The sequence below is a fragment of the Agelaius phoeniceus genome, chromosome 5, assembly GCF_051311805.1.
Source record: "Agelaius phoeniceus isolate bAgePho1 chromosome 5, bAgePho1.hap1, whole genome shotgun sequence".
Taxonomy (NCBI): domain Eukaryota; kingdom Metazoa; phylum Chordata; class Aves; order Passeriformes; family Icteridae; genus Agelaius; species Agelaius phoeniceus.
Window position 1 is genome coordinate 56,465,109 of NC_135269.1, and position 16,999 is coordinate 56,482,107.

At 35.9% G+C, this 16,999-nt stretch overlaps 1 protein-coding gene across 14 annotated transcripts in view; it reads right to left on the reverse strand.

Moving 5' to 3' along the window:
• Positions 1–16,999, reverse strand: part of TAFA5 (TAFA chemokine like family member 5) — a 505,501-nt gene that overhangs the window by 90,676 nt on the left and 397,826 nt on the right. For 4 of the 14 annotated variants that reach the window (XR_013182468.1, XR_013182466.1, XR_013182465.1 and 1 more), the window contains 2 exons: positions 16,591–16,683; positions 12,747–15,281 (listed from right to left, as the gene is read on the reverse strand). The exons of 8 other annotated variants lie outside the window; for them this stretch is intronic. Coding sequence is in view for 1 of the 6 variants with exons in the window: in XM_077179077.1 (XP_077035192.1) it covers positions 15,273–15,281 (9 nt within the window). In the remaining 5 variants the exon portion in view is untranslated. Of the gene's footprint in view, positions 1–12,746; positions 15,282–16,590; positions 16,684–16,999 lie in introns of those variants that run through there. 2 more of the 14 variants (XR_013182467.1, XM_077179077.1) reach the window with 1 other exon arrangement.

The window sequence follows — 16,999 nt, forward strand, 5'->3', positions numbered from 1 at the left end:
GATACATAACTTATCTTCTGGAGTTGATATATTGGCTGTAAAAGGGTTAGAAACAGCTTATAGCATGGGAAAATTGTGACCTCATTTTAGTAATATAGAATGCAAGCAGCTACATATGTAGGTTTTTAAGCTCTCATAAGTCAACAGAAATTAAGTTCATGATTTATAAGTGTTCAGAGGGCCAAATGCTTGTGCCTCCCTTAGGACAAGGTAAATTGCTCTCAGAACACTATTAACAGTACTTACAACTTCTCCACAAACTATATGGAAGGTCTGAGAAAAGTTGCCTGTGCTTGAGGCAGTTAAGGCCAAGGCAAAAAATTCTATTCAAGACTTAACTTTTAGGCATACAAATTTAGGTAAGACAAACTTCTCTCCCCATTATCTTGTAATTTTTTATATGACTGTCATATAACGTGATTCCTATTTTTACTTATTTCTTACAGTTCTATATCACTGATACATCAACACTCACATTATATTAACAGTGTGAATGTTTAATCTTCTTTCCATGTGTTTAAATTTTAAAGCTTAATTCAGTTACAATACTTAAGGCTACATCCATAAAAGGTTTAATTAAACACAATTTATTTCAGAGTAGTATTATTTGAGTGATTTTTACTTATTTTCAGAAATTGAGGTATAACAGGAACAAAACTTTAGAAAATGTCAATATCTACTATTTTTTTAAATAAAAATTCCACCAAGGGTGTAAAGTATTCATTTAGTCAGTATGTTCTATAGATACTTGGGGAAAAAATCATAAGGTGGGTATGCACTTGCCTTTTCTAAGACTATACATTTGACTTCAGTATAAGAGTAGAAAATATTAAAAATAAAGCATGCAGTCACCTGAAATTATTGTAAAAACAGTCCATGGAGGATAAAATAGGTTTGCAAATAAGTTGTTATAAGGTTTTTGTTGAAGGCCAGGGTTACGAGAAAATAAAGTCAAATGGTGCATTTTATTATTTCATACCCATTACAGCCTCATGGGTAGATGAGGTTACTGTGAAAACAGATTGATTAATTTTCCATATACTCCTATATTTTTATATTGATCTTCACCTTATTTGTGTTCTTTTGCCTTTCATGGATTGTTTACCACAGAAAGTTTGGCAGACCATTTTTAGTGCTGCTCCCATGTTCAGTGTAGAACTTCACCATGACAAGCATTTCATTCTGGTTGTAATAATTCAAGGGAAGTCTAAACTGAAGAATGAAATCCTGGCCCTTTTCAGAATAATTCATCTGAAGCCTTAGACATTTTAGACACAGTCAGCCAGCTTCTACAATATTTGGTTGGTTTCCATAATTTTTTTTCACTTCTTTGCATTCCTCCTGCCCTCCAGGGACATTTTAATTCTCAGTACACATTGCACCTCATACAAAAAATATTTGCTCTATTGTGTTGAAAATAGTGAAGCGTTTAACGCAGAACAAATGGAAACATTGACAGTCTAGAAGTAGGATGCCATTCAAACTGAAGGAGCAGGAGGAAACACAAGTGGAGTAAATAACTTTACAGCAGGTAATATTTCTTGTTTCTGTATGACCACAAGTCATCCTCAAAAGCATTTTATCATGAAACAATCATAAAAACCTCTGCCCAATTGGGATAAGAGCTCAGTCTAACTAAAATGTACATTAGCATGAAGGAAAGTTTAATTACCACTCTCAAGACTGTCAACTGCAAGTTTTTTGAACAATAAAGATTATGTTCCTGTCTTCTCAATAAACTCCCTGCTGTACTACAGGAAGATTTCCACTGGAATTTGTCTAGATTTATTGTGAAACTACATTATATAAATTTATTATAAAAATGATGGTATTTAGATGTCTTTAATGCAAACACATCCAACAAGTATTTAATGTCTGAATTGTCCAACATTTTCCCAGATATTCAGGTGGTGTTTCTGTGCTTGAAATCAAAGATGTATTTTTATTTAATGATATTCCACAGTTAGTACTAAAAATACATTTATATTTATATTTACATTTATATTTATATTTTCTGTCATATTTTTGAACATGCTGTCACATGCCCAACTAATTAAGGAACTAAATGGAGAATTTAGAGCATCCCATATCTCAACTGACCTTGGGTATCTCAGTGGAAAAGCAACAGAACACATGCATGAGATCAAATTATTGGCTCTTTCTCTGACATGTTAGCAGTGATGAGGAAAGCAGATGGAAAAAAAATATTAGATATTGATCCCTTTCTCATTCCTGCATACCCTTTAATTAGATTTAGATTGTAAATAATGCTATTGTATCTTGTGACAGTATACATGAAATGATGGCCTGAACTGTATCTATGTATATTTTGAGATATGAGTCAAACTGCGTAATTGGGAATTTTATGCACTAGAAACATGTTTTTCGTGACATTGCAAATTTTCTTAAAAATTAACATTAAAAAAAATAGAATGCACTTTTGAATGCATAATCAGGAAATGGACAATGAAAGCTAACCAGGACACCAATGTCGTCAGGATTTGTGTCCTTTTGTATATGCCATGGGCTGTCAATGCATCAGCATCTGTCAAGCCAATACCATGCAAACATGCAAACATGCCCCTCCATTTTACACACACAGTGGTACCTCACTCACCAAATTATCCTTCACAAAGCTGATGGGAGTCCAGCAGAGTTTTTCAGCTTAGATCTGTTGTCACATGGGGACTGCTCTCTGACTGTAAAACAAGCTCTCCCCTACAGCAGACCACATCAACAGCCTGATCACAGGCTCCTATGATTTGCCAGAACAGCAGCACACCTGAGCAGCTGAGCAGTCTGGATAATTCTCCTGCATGCTTTGAATTCTGGACAGGCTTATTAGCAAGAGATCTGTGTTATAAAACTGCAATTACACATCACAGGGTGCTATGCTAGTTCCTGGCACAGAGGCGACCCCAGATATCTGTTAAGACAAGCTAAATTCAAGAGTTTGGTGCACAGAGACAAGAATTGCACACAGGGACAATTCTGTATTGGTTCACTTCACATTGTTATGCTCTGTTAATCTCAAAACATCATCACTTCAATGATATTAAAAACAAATACATGAAAGTATACACCTGAAATGAAATATAGAGCATGTAATTAAAGTTACCAATTTGGATTTCCCATTCTGTTAGATAGTGGTGCAGAGTAGCAATGAAGTACACTCTTCTCAGTGGTGGCAAACAGGACAAGAGGCAAATTGAAGAACATAAAATTCCATATGAAAACAACAATTTCTCTTTTACTAGTACTTTTTAGTGGTCAGATCATCAAACTGTGGAATAAATTGCTGAGAGAGGTTGCATTGTTTAAAGCACTCAAACCTGATTGATCAAGGTCCTGAGAAACCTACTTTAGTTGACAATCTCCACCAATCCCTGCCAAGTTCAACTATTCTGCCAAAAGATATATTTTAGTGAATAAGTCAGCTGCTTTTTTAAGATATAATTTTATATATATATACTCTTTGAAGAGATGTTGCATGAATATGCTGATGAAAGACCTTTCAAGTATTTTCTACTAGGGGATCAAAACTCAATTCAATATTTATTTTTTTTTAAAGTGGGTTACAATCCCCCATGATAGGACAGATCAAAAAATTCAGCATGCCACACATGTTACAAAACTTCCCATTCAACCCCATGTAGTTTTAAAAAAAAAACAAATTAAAAAAAAAAAACCAAAACAGTTTCTTGAGATTTAGGGAATCCCTTTTTGTTTCTTTCATTTACAATACTATTCATTGCACTCCATTCCACATGCCATGCAATCTACTTCTCTGTTCCTTCCTCCCAAAGCACCACCAAACCTAAGTTATAGGAAGGATTTTGGAGGAGGGGAGGATGCGGAGAAGAAGATCAAAAGAGGTTCATCCAGCCGATTCTCTTATGGACTACCTGATGCTAATGACTTCTCAGCATATGGATACAGCAATGGGCAGAAGTGCTGAATCTTAAAATAAACTCAGTGAGATGGTTTGAATGGAATAGTCTTAATGCAGTGGCTGGTGGCTCTTCTTCAGTAAACATAAGCCACTGGGAAGTCATGGATTGCATTTGGGTATTAGTAAGTGCACTACAGTTCTCCATGGCCTGCAATGTTCTGTCAAAGTAATTCCAAAACCTCAGATATCTGGAGCTGGTTGCAAACAGGAGACAGCCATAAATACAATGTCAAAGGCATTTGCTTTTCCTTCTTTAATCCACTGAAAATACAATTATCCCCAGAGACAGGAGATGAAAGAGACTTGGGAAAAGGGAATTTTTCTCGGTCCAACAGGAGATTGTCAAGAAGGGTGTCTTGTCAGGCTCTGTTGGCTTTACTAATTTACTTATTTCCTGATTTCCTTCGGGCCTCATCACCTTTGTCAAGAAACAGTACTCTACTTTTTTTAAACTTATGTCTGTAGTTTGAAAATTAATTTTTTAAAAGATAGTTAAGTGGCTTTGAGGATCAGTGGAATTTTGGCTTGGGTTTTTTGGGTTGTTTGGGGGGGTTTGTTTGTATGGTTTAGGTTGTTTTGTTTTTAAAGACAGCTGCTAATAAAATGTGCTGGATTAGAGACTAAATCCCTTGCAATTAATAAAGAAACATGCTAGTGTAAAACCCCCAAACAATTACAAGTTAAAAAGAAAAGCATCTGCCAGGGACCTCATTGAGGAGGATCAGGGCTGCCCTAGGCCAGCTCCACCCAGCTTGGCCAAGTTGAAAACATCAACGGAAAAACAGATTTAACAAAGGTCAAAACACTGCACAGCAGTGAAAAGTGAGGTAAAACACTGGGAGAAATAGTCCTGCAGACACCCAGATCAATAAAGAAGGAGAGGAGGTGCTAGAGATAAGATTCACCTGCAACCTGTGGAGGAGACCATGGTGGAGCAGGTGTTTCCTTGCAGCCCTTGGAGACATACTGCTGGAGCAGATATCCACACTGTAGCCAGTGGGAGATGACACATGGGATGGTGGAGGTGGATATCCTGGTTTTGGGCAGGATGGCGAATTTTTCCACAGAAGCTGTGAGGGGGCGGAGGCTGAACGCATGTGGATGTGTGGAGGTTGTTATTCTACACCACTTGCTTCACTGCCAGGGAGAGAAAGGAAGGGATTCTCACTTCTGAGGATGGGAATGTGACTGGTACTTGTGAAGAAAAAGATGGCCTGTGGAGGGTCTGCTGCCATTTCATTCATTGTCTCAGGGGTCATTAGGTGCTGGATTGGTCAGTGAGCATCTTTTGCGTGTAAACCACCCTCATTTTGTATACTTTTGTTAATAATATTGATTCTGCTTCCATTTGTTTTCTTGTAAATGATTCTTATCACAACTCAGGATCTCTCTTTTGTCTCTCTCACCAGAGGGAATGGGAGAAGACGAGAAGCTTGTGGTTTGCTTTTTAGTGGGAGAAATTAATTAGGGAGTACCATTCGTAAACCACCACAGTGGATATGGTCTGAAGGAACTGTGGCATGTGGCAGACCCACACAGAATAGTTTTCCCTTGAGGACTGCAGCCCCTTGGAAGTAACTGTGCAGAAGCAAGGAAAAGTCTCAGGAGTCAAGAGCAGCAAAGAGGCTTTTATGGACTCATCACTATTCTCCCACTCCACATCCTCCCTGTGTCTCCTGAAGACAGGAGGAGGAGGAATTTGGAATGAAGTGGTGAAGTTGAACTTTGGGAAAAAGAGGGGAGAATAGGTGATCTTTAAATATTGTCTTTTTTCTTACTAGCAACACCAATTTATTGTCAATACCTTGGACAAATTCTCCCAAGTTCAGTCTGTTTTTCTTTTAAGATTCATAGGTTATCTCCCTGTGCCTGTCTCATTTTCTTCCACTGTCCTGTTGAGGAACAGGAGTGAAAGCAAGGCTGTGTAGGTATCTGGCTGCAGGCCAAGGTTAATCCACCTTGGTATAAAATCCAAAGAAAGTTACCTTGAATATCAGGAGCAGCAATATTTTTAAATTCATTGTCAACATGTAGATAGATTCTGTGAAGAATTTGTAGCCTATGAATATATATATATGCATAGTATGTGCAGTACAGGAAGAATCTCACTAAAAGTACCCAACTTTTGTTAACAGTCCCATAGAAGATGTGAAGACAAAGTTTCTGTTGTAAAGATCAGCATCTTCAAAAGGCCAGAAGAACCCTCACATATGGAAGACTAAATATTTCTCCCTCTATCACATAAGCTCTACAGACTAAATCTTTAATTTTTTTTTACCAATGTTGCTGTCATAACTCCTGAGTTATCTATGAGAGCAAGAAAGACAATAAGCTCAAACCAGAAACAGTGTACTTCACTATATATAGAAATATACATTTATCTAATATATTTAAGATAACTTTGTCTTTATCATTTTATTATTAATTTTTTTCATTTACCTGTGCCAAGATTATCCCACAGGGTTTTTTTTTCCTCTTAATTACCTATTTTCATATGATTTTAATCCAAGAAAGATCTTGTATTGAGGGTCTTGAAATAGGAAAGAGTATTTGGTCTTTCAGTTAATTTGACACATGTTTAATATCTTGCCACATTTTCAGGTAGCAGAGGGATCAAGGTGTCTCATTACATTAAGAGCATTTTGATATTCTAAAATGGTCCTGCAAGGTGTAGCATTTCAATACTTGTCCACTTTTAACTCACACTTATTTAAGCTCTGCTAATGGAATTAGAGAGTTATGATGTTTCCTGGCAGTAGGTATATTGTCCTGTAGATTTTTGCAGAACTTCCATTATCATTAAAGGGAGTTACACACTAGAGTACCAATGTCTATTAATACAAATAGCATCTTCCACAAACAGTCTTTTAAACAGCAATTTGAGTGTCCTAAAGCTCTCTAGTCATTCAGGAGAAATTACTCTGATGTCAACACTTTAGCAGCAAAGAAACATCCATTCCTCTGTAACCACTCACAAGAGACTCTCAAGCAAGACCTTTTTTTTTTTGTTTTAGTTAGTGGAAATGTCTTCTATTCTTGAGCCTATTAACTTGTAACAATAGAAATAATAGGAGCTGAGACAGGTGTAGAAAGTTTAATTCTCTTCTCTCTTGTGAGCTTCAAATTTAAAAAGGGAGTTCAAAATTAATGATAAAAAAGGTTATTAAAATTCATGAATGCCAGTATAATATAATTTTGATCTGCACAGTTTTTCAGGGATTGTTGTCAGTTTCTATTCCACTGTTAGCCATCATTAACAGCAAATATGACAGATACACTAATGAAATCGATTTGGTCATGTTATCAATTTAATTCAAAAACGTAACCCCATTTTATTACCGTGTAAGTTATAAAGGCTTATAGGCTAATGTCATCTGTCACTGTAAGAGTTCTCTGCTGGACTTCTTAATAAATAAATGTATGCTTATTTTATTTTTTTTTATTTTGAATTAATTACTTCAGTACAGCAGTAATGCTGGTTTAGCTCATAGTAGGACTGAAATATTGGTCAATGCACTCTAGTAGGGGAAACCTTCAGTAAAATGAAAATAGCAATAGAGTATTGCCTTGGAGCCTGGCTATAGCTGAGCAATAGATCACTGTGCAGCAATATTCCCTGCAGCCAACTCACTGTCTAAGAAATTAATACATTCTTCATACTCCTATAAGAGGTGTGCCTTGTTGTAAGGACGTTTTTTAAGGTACAGTGAAAGCAGGACTGTCCTCATACCCATACCTCCCTCATTAATAACATTAGAAGGCTCAGCAAGATATTCCTCCTTATATATGTCAATATTTCTTTTAAGCATTGATTATCTGATGAAGCCACTTTATAGCTTTTTTATTTGTTTGGAAAAATAACAGACAAGGTTAGCTATCATTATGACAGGTGTTACGAGATGGCATCATTAGACACAGACCTCTGAAATATTTCACTGAGTAACCAAATGTTTAAACTTGGGAAGCTTCTCAATTATGAATATAAGCTAAGGCATTATCTAGAATGAATAGCAATATTTTTACTTCTGGTTCAAGTTTTTTCTTCAGGAAGAATTGGTTTTGGAGCACAGAAAAGTATTGTTGGATGTAAATAGCTGTTTTACAAGCTGATTGCCTTGTTTCTAGACCAAGACATCTTTACAAGTAGAAAGTGAACAAGCTTTACTGTGCATCTATCTGGACTTTGCACTTATAGTACTTATAATTCTTGTACTTATAATTCTTCACAAGACAGTAAAAGAATGATAAAAGACTTCTGAAAAAGCAATCATTTTTAACTGGAGAGAGATCCTGAAGAAATCTTTCATTCCTGTTCATCTCAGAAAGCTATTCAAATTGCAGTGGTTTCATATTATGCAGCCTATACAAAATCCCCTCAAGAGTAACAAACCTGAGGGCCAGTGGCCACCTGGCATCCAAGTGCTCAGCTAGAAGCAACTAAAAACTGGGCTCTCAGTTGGTACTGCATCAAACACTGCCAAACCCACACTGGTAGCCAAATCTGGATGACCAACCTTAAAATAATTCCTTTAGGAATGCTGGTTACCATTGCAGTGGGTATGTCTATACAGCACTACAGGGTGCAAGCAATGGGAGAAAAAGGAGAGGAGAGGAAGCTTGCTGAGTTTGTGAAAATGCCTAAGGTGACTGACTACAGTCACCATCTAAATAATACAAAATGGCCTTGCCATGGAGTCAGTGACAAAGATTTCTTCCAGTGATATTTTGTTAATCCATGAAGAACAAGTAATAAAGTATAGGGAACATTAACCTGTTGTGTACAATTAAACACAAAGATTTCACAATAACTGTTCCCTCTAACTTGCTTTATTTGTCTTTGGGTTTAGACAGTTTTCATGTGTTCCTAGTTTGGAAGAAACTCTACAGCAACACATGTAGGTTCCCAGAAAAGTCTTCATCTCAAGAAAAAGATGTGGCCATTTGCTCTTCTCAAGAACTCTCCGTGTCATTTTCAGGGGTGTGAGTTTCCTGTGCACAATGTGGTCATTGTTATTTACTTAGCTAGAATTTTAGTCAGTCTAGAGCTCACCTCCAGAACTTTGATTTGTCTTGCATGAGCTGAAATTTACATTATCACTCTCATGTTGTGCTGTTCAATATTCTGAGAAGAAATAAATCTGTCTGTGGAGAAAACCAAGTGTTTCATGGCTTCATTGAGGCAGAAATTTTAAGTTGCGTCAAATTAAATATAATTATCTTCAAGCACCAATGAACATTTTTGTTTGCTAATAGCATGTCATTTAGGCATATATGTTTTAAAGTTGCCATCCATGTAGAATTTCTGCTTTGGAGTCTGCTTAAATACATCTTTGTAGAAAGTGTAGACAGAAGGAGCCACATTAATTTTCATCTATCCAGGTGGAGATTGTCTGCATATACAGGAAGAAATATATGACCCTTGCACTTGCACCTCCTTTAGTCTTTGTGCTGGGAAGGCCCTCTTTACTGCCACTGGGAGTCTGTGAGCTGTTTTGTGCAATGTGTTTGTACATTAACACAGCCAGGCTGTTAATGTACAAACACATTAACAAACACATCAGGCTTCTACTACCCACTTTTTGTTAGCACCTTCACAAGGTGTATTGTTATACCTGTGTGAGAACCCATACTAAAGCATCTGCCTTCTCTTCTTGGGAACATAGAAATGCATACATCAGCTTCTTCCAGTGCAGTAAAGGAGGACAGACACAGCTCACAGTGCTTTATACAATGGTTTTGAGGTAGTGCTCAAGCTCCTTAGATAATGTAAACTGCTCTCTGTATATGCTAACAATGTTCCTTCTGTTATGTCAGACTCTACACTAATATAAATACCTTTGGAATTTTTACTCCTAAACAAAGATCTTTGCAGAAATATTCCTTTTTCATTCTAGATTTTGGTGTGGGTTTTGTTTGTTTGTTTGTTTTCTTTTTTGCATTAACAGTCCTTAGGTGTGTTTGGGATTTTACTGAAGCTGTTCTTCGCATGCTACTGGTGTTTTTGTATCACTGCAGCACAATATAGTGTTTTAATGTCACTTTCACTAGCCTGATATTGGCAACATCAAACTTAGAAAATTGTGGGCATGGTCTGTGCAAGCCAGATGTGGAGGACATCAGTGCCACGAGCACATTGTGCTTTGTGATTACAGATGCATATTGTAAGGGTACTCCAAAGGCTTGCTGGAGCTCTGAAAAGGCATAAATAACATAGGATTACCATATGAAACCAGTGACTTGACCTTGACTGAGTAGCTTGAAACCAACATCAGTATCTATTTCAAGAGCAGAAGTCCTTTTTCACATATTTCCAAAATCTGACATAGTTGAGACTATAATTACTTTGATGGTGTAAGAAATGATAAATTGACACTCCCGATTTTCATTTTTCCCATTTTCTGCTAATATTTGGTGATCCATTTTGTCTCTGCATGTCTTCATATGCCTCCCATATCATCACTAATCTGTGTAATTTACTGATACTAACAAACTGTGCAATCTCAGTACTTATATTTCATTCACAGTCAGAAGCAGTACAGGAACTTGTGTCGATCCTCCCACAGAATGGCTCACTATTAGTCACTATCTATTCTGGCTTATTGTCATTTCCACTTTTTAGTTTACTTCCCAGTTTTTCGTTTATTTTTAATCAGTGACAGAATTACCTTTTATATATTACCCATGGGTCTCTAAGTTTAATGGGATTTATATCTCAAAAGAAGACAACAACATTATCAGTAAAATTCTCATCTCTGCAGTTAAAATAATGTTTCTTTTCTTATTTCCCTGTTTCAAATAATACTCCTTTTGACTCCCCTACCATGTATTGAATACTAAAAAGCACTTATTAAACACTACATACTCTGAAATGAAAAATTTTATTTTTCTCTGGTCTTGGTTGTTTTTTTTCTTCAGTTTCTTTCTTGACCTCCTTTCTCTGCTCAAGCCCCAGTCTGAAAGAAGTAGAATACTGTGATTTCTGTCCATCTTTATTTGCTTACGCCCAGTGTGAGAGATTCATTACTTCAATGTAGGATCAATTCTGTGATGTCAGAAAAAAAAATAGTCAAGCCATTCCTGTCTTTGTCTGTTACTTATGTATATGTGATGCTTGGTATACATCATACAAAGTTGTTTAAAGGGAAATGCATTCTTATGTATTTTTTTAATTGGAAAAGATATTGCATATATCTAGGTTTATGTGATGAAAGAGCTGGTTCTGGGTGGGGTTTTTCTCCTCTGATTAAATATAATAAATATTTCAATTTTGGTTTGGGGTTTTTTTGTGGTTTTTTTTTGTTTTGGTTTGATTTGTTTTTTTGTTGTTGTTCTTGGTTGGTTGGTTAGTTTTTTGTTTGTTTGTTTGCTGTTTGTTTTGGTTTTTTGCTTTTTGGGGTTTTTTTCTGGGCTTCTTGTGCTACATCCACTGCTGGCTTGTTCATTTTTTCTTTCCACTAGTTCAGTTCCCCAGGCATTCAGTGCTATGATTTTTCTGTCATCCAATCATTTACCACCTTCTAGTTCAGCTGTTCCTCACATCTATAGAGGCTTTTGAGACACAGTGTTGAATTCTTTATTTTCTTCTCGAAACTCTAATTAGTAATCAGGATTGTGATGAGTAGGCTATATGAGATAGTAACTGCCTGGCTTAAAGATTTATGCAACAACACATGGGTACAATTTCAGTAAACAAGTGAATGATTGAGAATACCACATAAAACCTGAGCTGCAGCTAAGAAAAATGAATTGGCAAAAGAAAAAAAAAAGGCTAAAAGCATAATTATGAAATTGGTGAATGATGTGTCACATTGATTGCTATAGTGTGCTAATGTTTGCTCCATTTGATATCCCAGATATTAAAAGCAGTACTTAAATGTGTCCTTGCCCAGGCTAACAGAAAGCTACAGAGAAGCTTTTTTCAAAAAATTTTTGAGGGTTTACTGCATTTCTGGAGGTTGTTTTTATTAGTCTATTATGTATTTTTATGTATTATTCTATTCCTTTTCAAGCATGTTTTGAAAAAGTTACTTGTGTGCAAGCTGAGAAATGACGGATATTTAATAGCATTCAAATAAGACATTACCCTCTGTGTTTCAAATTCTGCTTTGGAAGAGGCACATAAAATACTTTCAGAAACAAACAATTTTTTTATGTAACTTAGTCTTGTAAAATTAAAGTTCACAATATTCTGAAAACATATTGTTCCTGAGAGAGAAACATTTCACCACTGCTCTTAGAGTAGTAATTCACAGTGACAAAGGCAGCCAGTATATTTTGTTTGTTTAAAACTATACATTCTGGGGGAGGACGGAAATGCACAGAACACATTTTAAGTGCCTTGAAGTGTCTGTTGTACACAAGAGACTCAGAGACTAGAACGCATCTCTGAAGAGTAATCAGAATCTTTTTTCTTTGATAGTTCTCATCCAGAGTAGACCTTATAACCATGTACATCTACCCTTTTTTGAGTATATAACGGAATTAGAAAACAAAGACATAAGGTTGCATATTCAGAACTGATTGGACTGTATGATTCTAGATGTAAATATTTCAGATGTCCATTCTTAGATCCTCTTGTTCTTAGAGCATCCGTTTTCCTGAAAACAAATGACCGTAATATGATCTATAACTGAACACACCAAAATGAAGGTACCCAAGACATGAAAATGGAAGGGTAAAACTTCAAAACACAGTTCATGTCCTCAATTTCCAATTCCATCTTCCTCTCTGTGTTCCCACATTTCTTATCGTCTGGTGAAATTCCTTTGGTGATGTCATGCTCAGGGAACAAGTCTCACTTATAAAAGGATTTTCTTTATTTTTCATAATTTAGCTGAACCAACACAAAACTGAATACTGTAAAGCAACAAAAATGATGCAACATCTTTCATTTTTTCTGTGTTTACTAGATAAGGCTACGAAGCTCCCTTTAAAATAAATCAAAACAGAGAGTTGGTAGAGTGAGGGATCTGGCTCTTGAGGTCTACATGTACAGTAAATCTATTTACCATCATTTATTGCATGACATTTTAAACCTGACATTGGTCATTTATAGTGCAGTCAGTCCATAACACTTTACAAGTGGCTGGGCTTTAATTGCTACTTTGATACTGGTCAAAATCCTATGATTAAATAAGAATTTTGTATATATTTATTTTGCTTGAAGACAAAATGATCCATAGTTCATATTTTCCTGCAACCTCTGCATTATATAAGCCTCAGTGTTTGAGTAGGCTTTAAAAAAATTCTTTAATCAACTTTTTGTTTTTGTATCTTTCATCTATGGTCACTTGAATAATCTCTATTTCTTTTTCTTTAGTAGAATAGAACTAGCATAACACTAAAAGTTAATTGGAGTATTAGGTAGTATACTTGGAACCGTAATACATTTGCCAGGAAGAAATTAAGCTCCCTTGTTGATTGTATCATACCAGTATGTACTAAACTTATATGCCAAAAGGTACAGTAAAAAGAACAAGGTTTTGTTTTTGTTTTATCATAATTTCTCCCTTGTCTATGCTGTCTTTGCTAAATTTTCACTAACCAATAATGCTGAAAAAGAGGGCTTTCTAACAATGAGGTAAAACACTGAAAACGGGATCAAGGAATAGGCTTTAAATTGTCCCTTACATAAAAGTAGGGAAGAGAAGAAGAGAAGGAAGAGGAGGAAGAGGATGAAGAGGAGGAAGGGAGGTAGGGGGGATGGGGGGAAGGGAAGGACAGAGGGAGGGAGGGAGGGAGGAAGGGAGGGAGGGAGGGAGGGAGGAAGGAAGGAAGGAAGGAAGGAAGGAAGGAAGGAAGGAAGGAAGGAAGGAAGGAAGGAAGGAAGGAAGGAAGGAAGGAAGGAAGGAAGGAAGGAAGGAAGGAAGGAAGGAAGGAAGGAAGGAAGGAAGGAAGGAAGGAAGGAAGGAAGGAAGGAAGGAAGGAAGGAAGGAAGGAAGGAAGGAAGGAAAACCTTGCTATGAAGAGCAATGAGTAAAATATTTTACACTCTATTTTTATCAGTACATAAAGACAAAAAAAAATAAAATTAAAATAAAAAATGCCTTCCAACAGTGCAATGGTTGAATGCATTTATGTAATATAAACAACATTATTCTTTGCTTTTTCTACACAGTCCTCTCTGGTCATGCTTTACATCCAGAATGTCCCAATGGAAGAAAGCAAACGACACCGGTCACTTCAGAGACAACTGAAGTAATAAAACACAACTTAACTCTGAACCACTTTTCATGACTGTCAGAGTTATCACGTTAATTGTTAAATAGGATTTTCTACAAATATACAACATATAAAAACTGTTAAATATATAACTTTAGGCTTTTCAAAATACATTTAATGATCTCTTTCAAACAAGTGTTACTTTTGTTTTCTCTTTAATTTGCTTTCTGGTGCTAAATGGTGTATCAGATGAGACATAGGCCACAGATGACCAAACATGCTCTTTGCAAATACTGTATTATCCAACTTTAACTATCAAAAATGGAACTGTAGAAGAGGCATGTTTAACTGGTTAAAACGGAAAATGATTTTAGTACGAGAAAGTCAATCTAAGTACAGAGGAATAAAGGTGCTGTGTAGACAGTTTGTGTTCTTTTTGTCCAAGTTTTTCAAACATAGGTCATTTTCACTCAGTGCTCCGTTATGTTCTCTTGAACATGGCATTTCAAGAGCAGGTCTCTGAGTTAGTTTTTACTTCAGCTTTCCATAAAGACTTCTGCTGGACAACATTTCAGCTTTGTGAAAGCTGGAATCATGTCTTTGTGGAGACCTTCCTTTTAATGACATAACTCTCTTAAGAGTAAGATTGTGTCCACTTTAAAATAGATTTTGCTCTTTGGTCTATTGTAAATACTGAAAGTATAAGAAAATAAAAGCAATTCAGACAGTTTAGGGCACAAGAAGAGTTTCTCTTTTGCACCTCAGTGTCCTCCCATAGGCAAAACAGTCTTCTCTAAGGCTGATTGGGATGATACTCTTCATTGTAGCAGACTCTTCAGATTGAAACATGTAGGTAACAGCAAGTCCAGTAGTGGTGTATAACGCAGATGAAACGTTAACCATGAACTTTTTTGTATTGCTAATGCCCAAGCATATCTCTTTTTCTATATTCCTTAGTCCAGTGATCCTTAGAATGGTAGAACAAACTTTAGCTCATAATGCAGAGGAATTATGCTGTCATTCATGAGATACAGAGAAACAGACAGTTGAGTTGATGACATATAACAGATGATGATCAACAGCAGTGAAACTTGACTAAGTTAAGTAGCTCACAGAGAGCCTAAACCACTCCTACGAGGATTCTGTGTTGCTGCATTTGTCAGGAGACCTGTAAATCAATAAGAACAAATGAGTCAGTGTTTTAATTTACAATTCTGCTTGTCTTTGCTGTCCATTATCATAAAATATACTGTACTGAGGTTTTTCAAGGAGACAGTTAATGAATTAGAAGATATTTATTTTGCACAGCATTTTCCCTGAGAAAAAACATATTAAAAAGCATATATTTTATTATAAAAACTTTATGCTTTAATAATTATTTCTAATAATATATAGCTTACAATAACTTCAATGCCATCTAATTTCTACTAAGTTTCATGCATATTCCTTCTCATAAAAATCACAGAATGTTCTTTTACACACATTAAAGTTACAAATAACAATGCCAAATATACATGGTGATTAAGATTACTTTTATTTTTTATGTTCAGGATGTAATGAAAAATGGACTTGAAAGCCATGACTGCGTATTAAAAATGCAAAGATGTTTGTACTGGAGGCTTTTCTGCAGTTAAGTTTCCAAAGAGCACTAGAGTGTGCCTAATTTAATCAATACTGCCCTCTAGCGATGCTATTACAAGTGCAAATTAATGTAAATAATGGCCATTAATAGTCAATTTAATCGGAAAATTGTTTTAGTTACGCACCAGAAAAAAAAAAAAGAAAAAAAACTCACAAAACCCCACAGAATATAATAAAAATGGGAAGAGTACTGCCCAATGAACCTGTTGCAAAGAAAATTGAATGGAAGCAGCATTTCTAAAGAGAAGCAGAACCAAAGTTCACACTATTAAAGAAAACAAGAGTACTGGAAGACAGCACAAACACAAATGAGAAAATAATGAGTTATTTATACAACAAAGAGCTAGCTACTCATGCTCACCCAAAATATGAGTTTAGAAATGGTTCAAAAATTCCACAGATTCTCTATACACCAAAATGTTGTGGGGTGTATTAAGCAAGCATGATTGTTACAAAATGCTGTTTGCATTTTCAAGCACTATCTTCTGCTTCGGCATTGTTCTGTCTCCAAGTAGTCAGAACTGTTATTACTGATGGAAATACCATGCAAAACTCCATAAAATACTGAACAGTGAATGTAAAAGAGCAAACAAATAAGAAAACACAATTCAATTGGTTTAAGCCATACATTGAATTTTTAACCTAATCTTCAGAGCAGTACATGAAAGAAAAATCTGCCTCCAAATCAATTTTGTGACAGCTTGAAACATATGGATCTCTATATATATGCATGTAGAAAGAAAGAAAGAGAGAGAAAGAGAGGCAGATAGACAGATGAATAATTTCCTTACAAGGCATAAAGTGTACGTCATAGATTTCTGCTTTTGTCCTCTCACCTTTTCCAGGAAAAAACACCCCGGAAATCTTGCAAACAGCCTTTCCTTTTCGGACTAGTGATCAGATCTCCAAACCACATGGCCTCAGACAGGCTGAAGGCAAAAAACCTGGTTGATTATTGTGATATATTCCCCTTCTTAAATATACTTTCAGCAAGAGAAATAATGTTTTGCTTCTATTAATTGCCCTCTTTCCTCTTTAAACTCTTTCTTGACCTTCCTGCTATGCCCCCTATTTTCCTTCCCATTAGAAAAGAACACAAATTTTAAGGTAGTAATACTTTTTAGGTTGCAAGACACAAAGCAAACAATTCATGATTTATTAGGTCTGAAAGTAAACTACTATGTGTTAAGAATTAGCTTGACATAGCTCCATCTTTCCTTTATAATGCCAGAATGGCCCACAGCT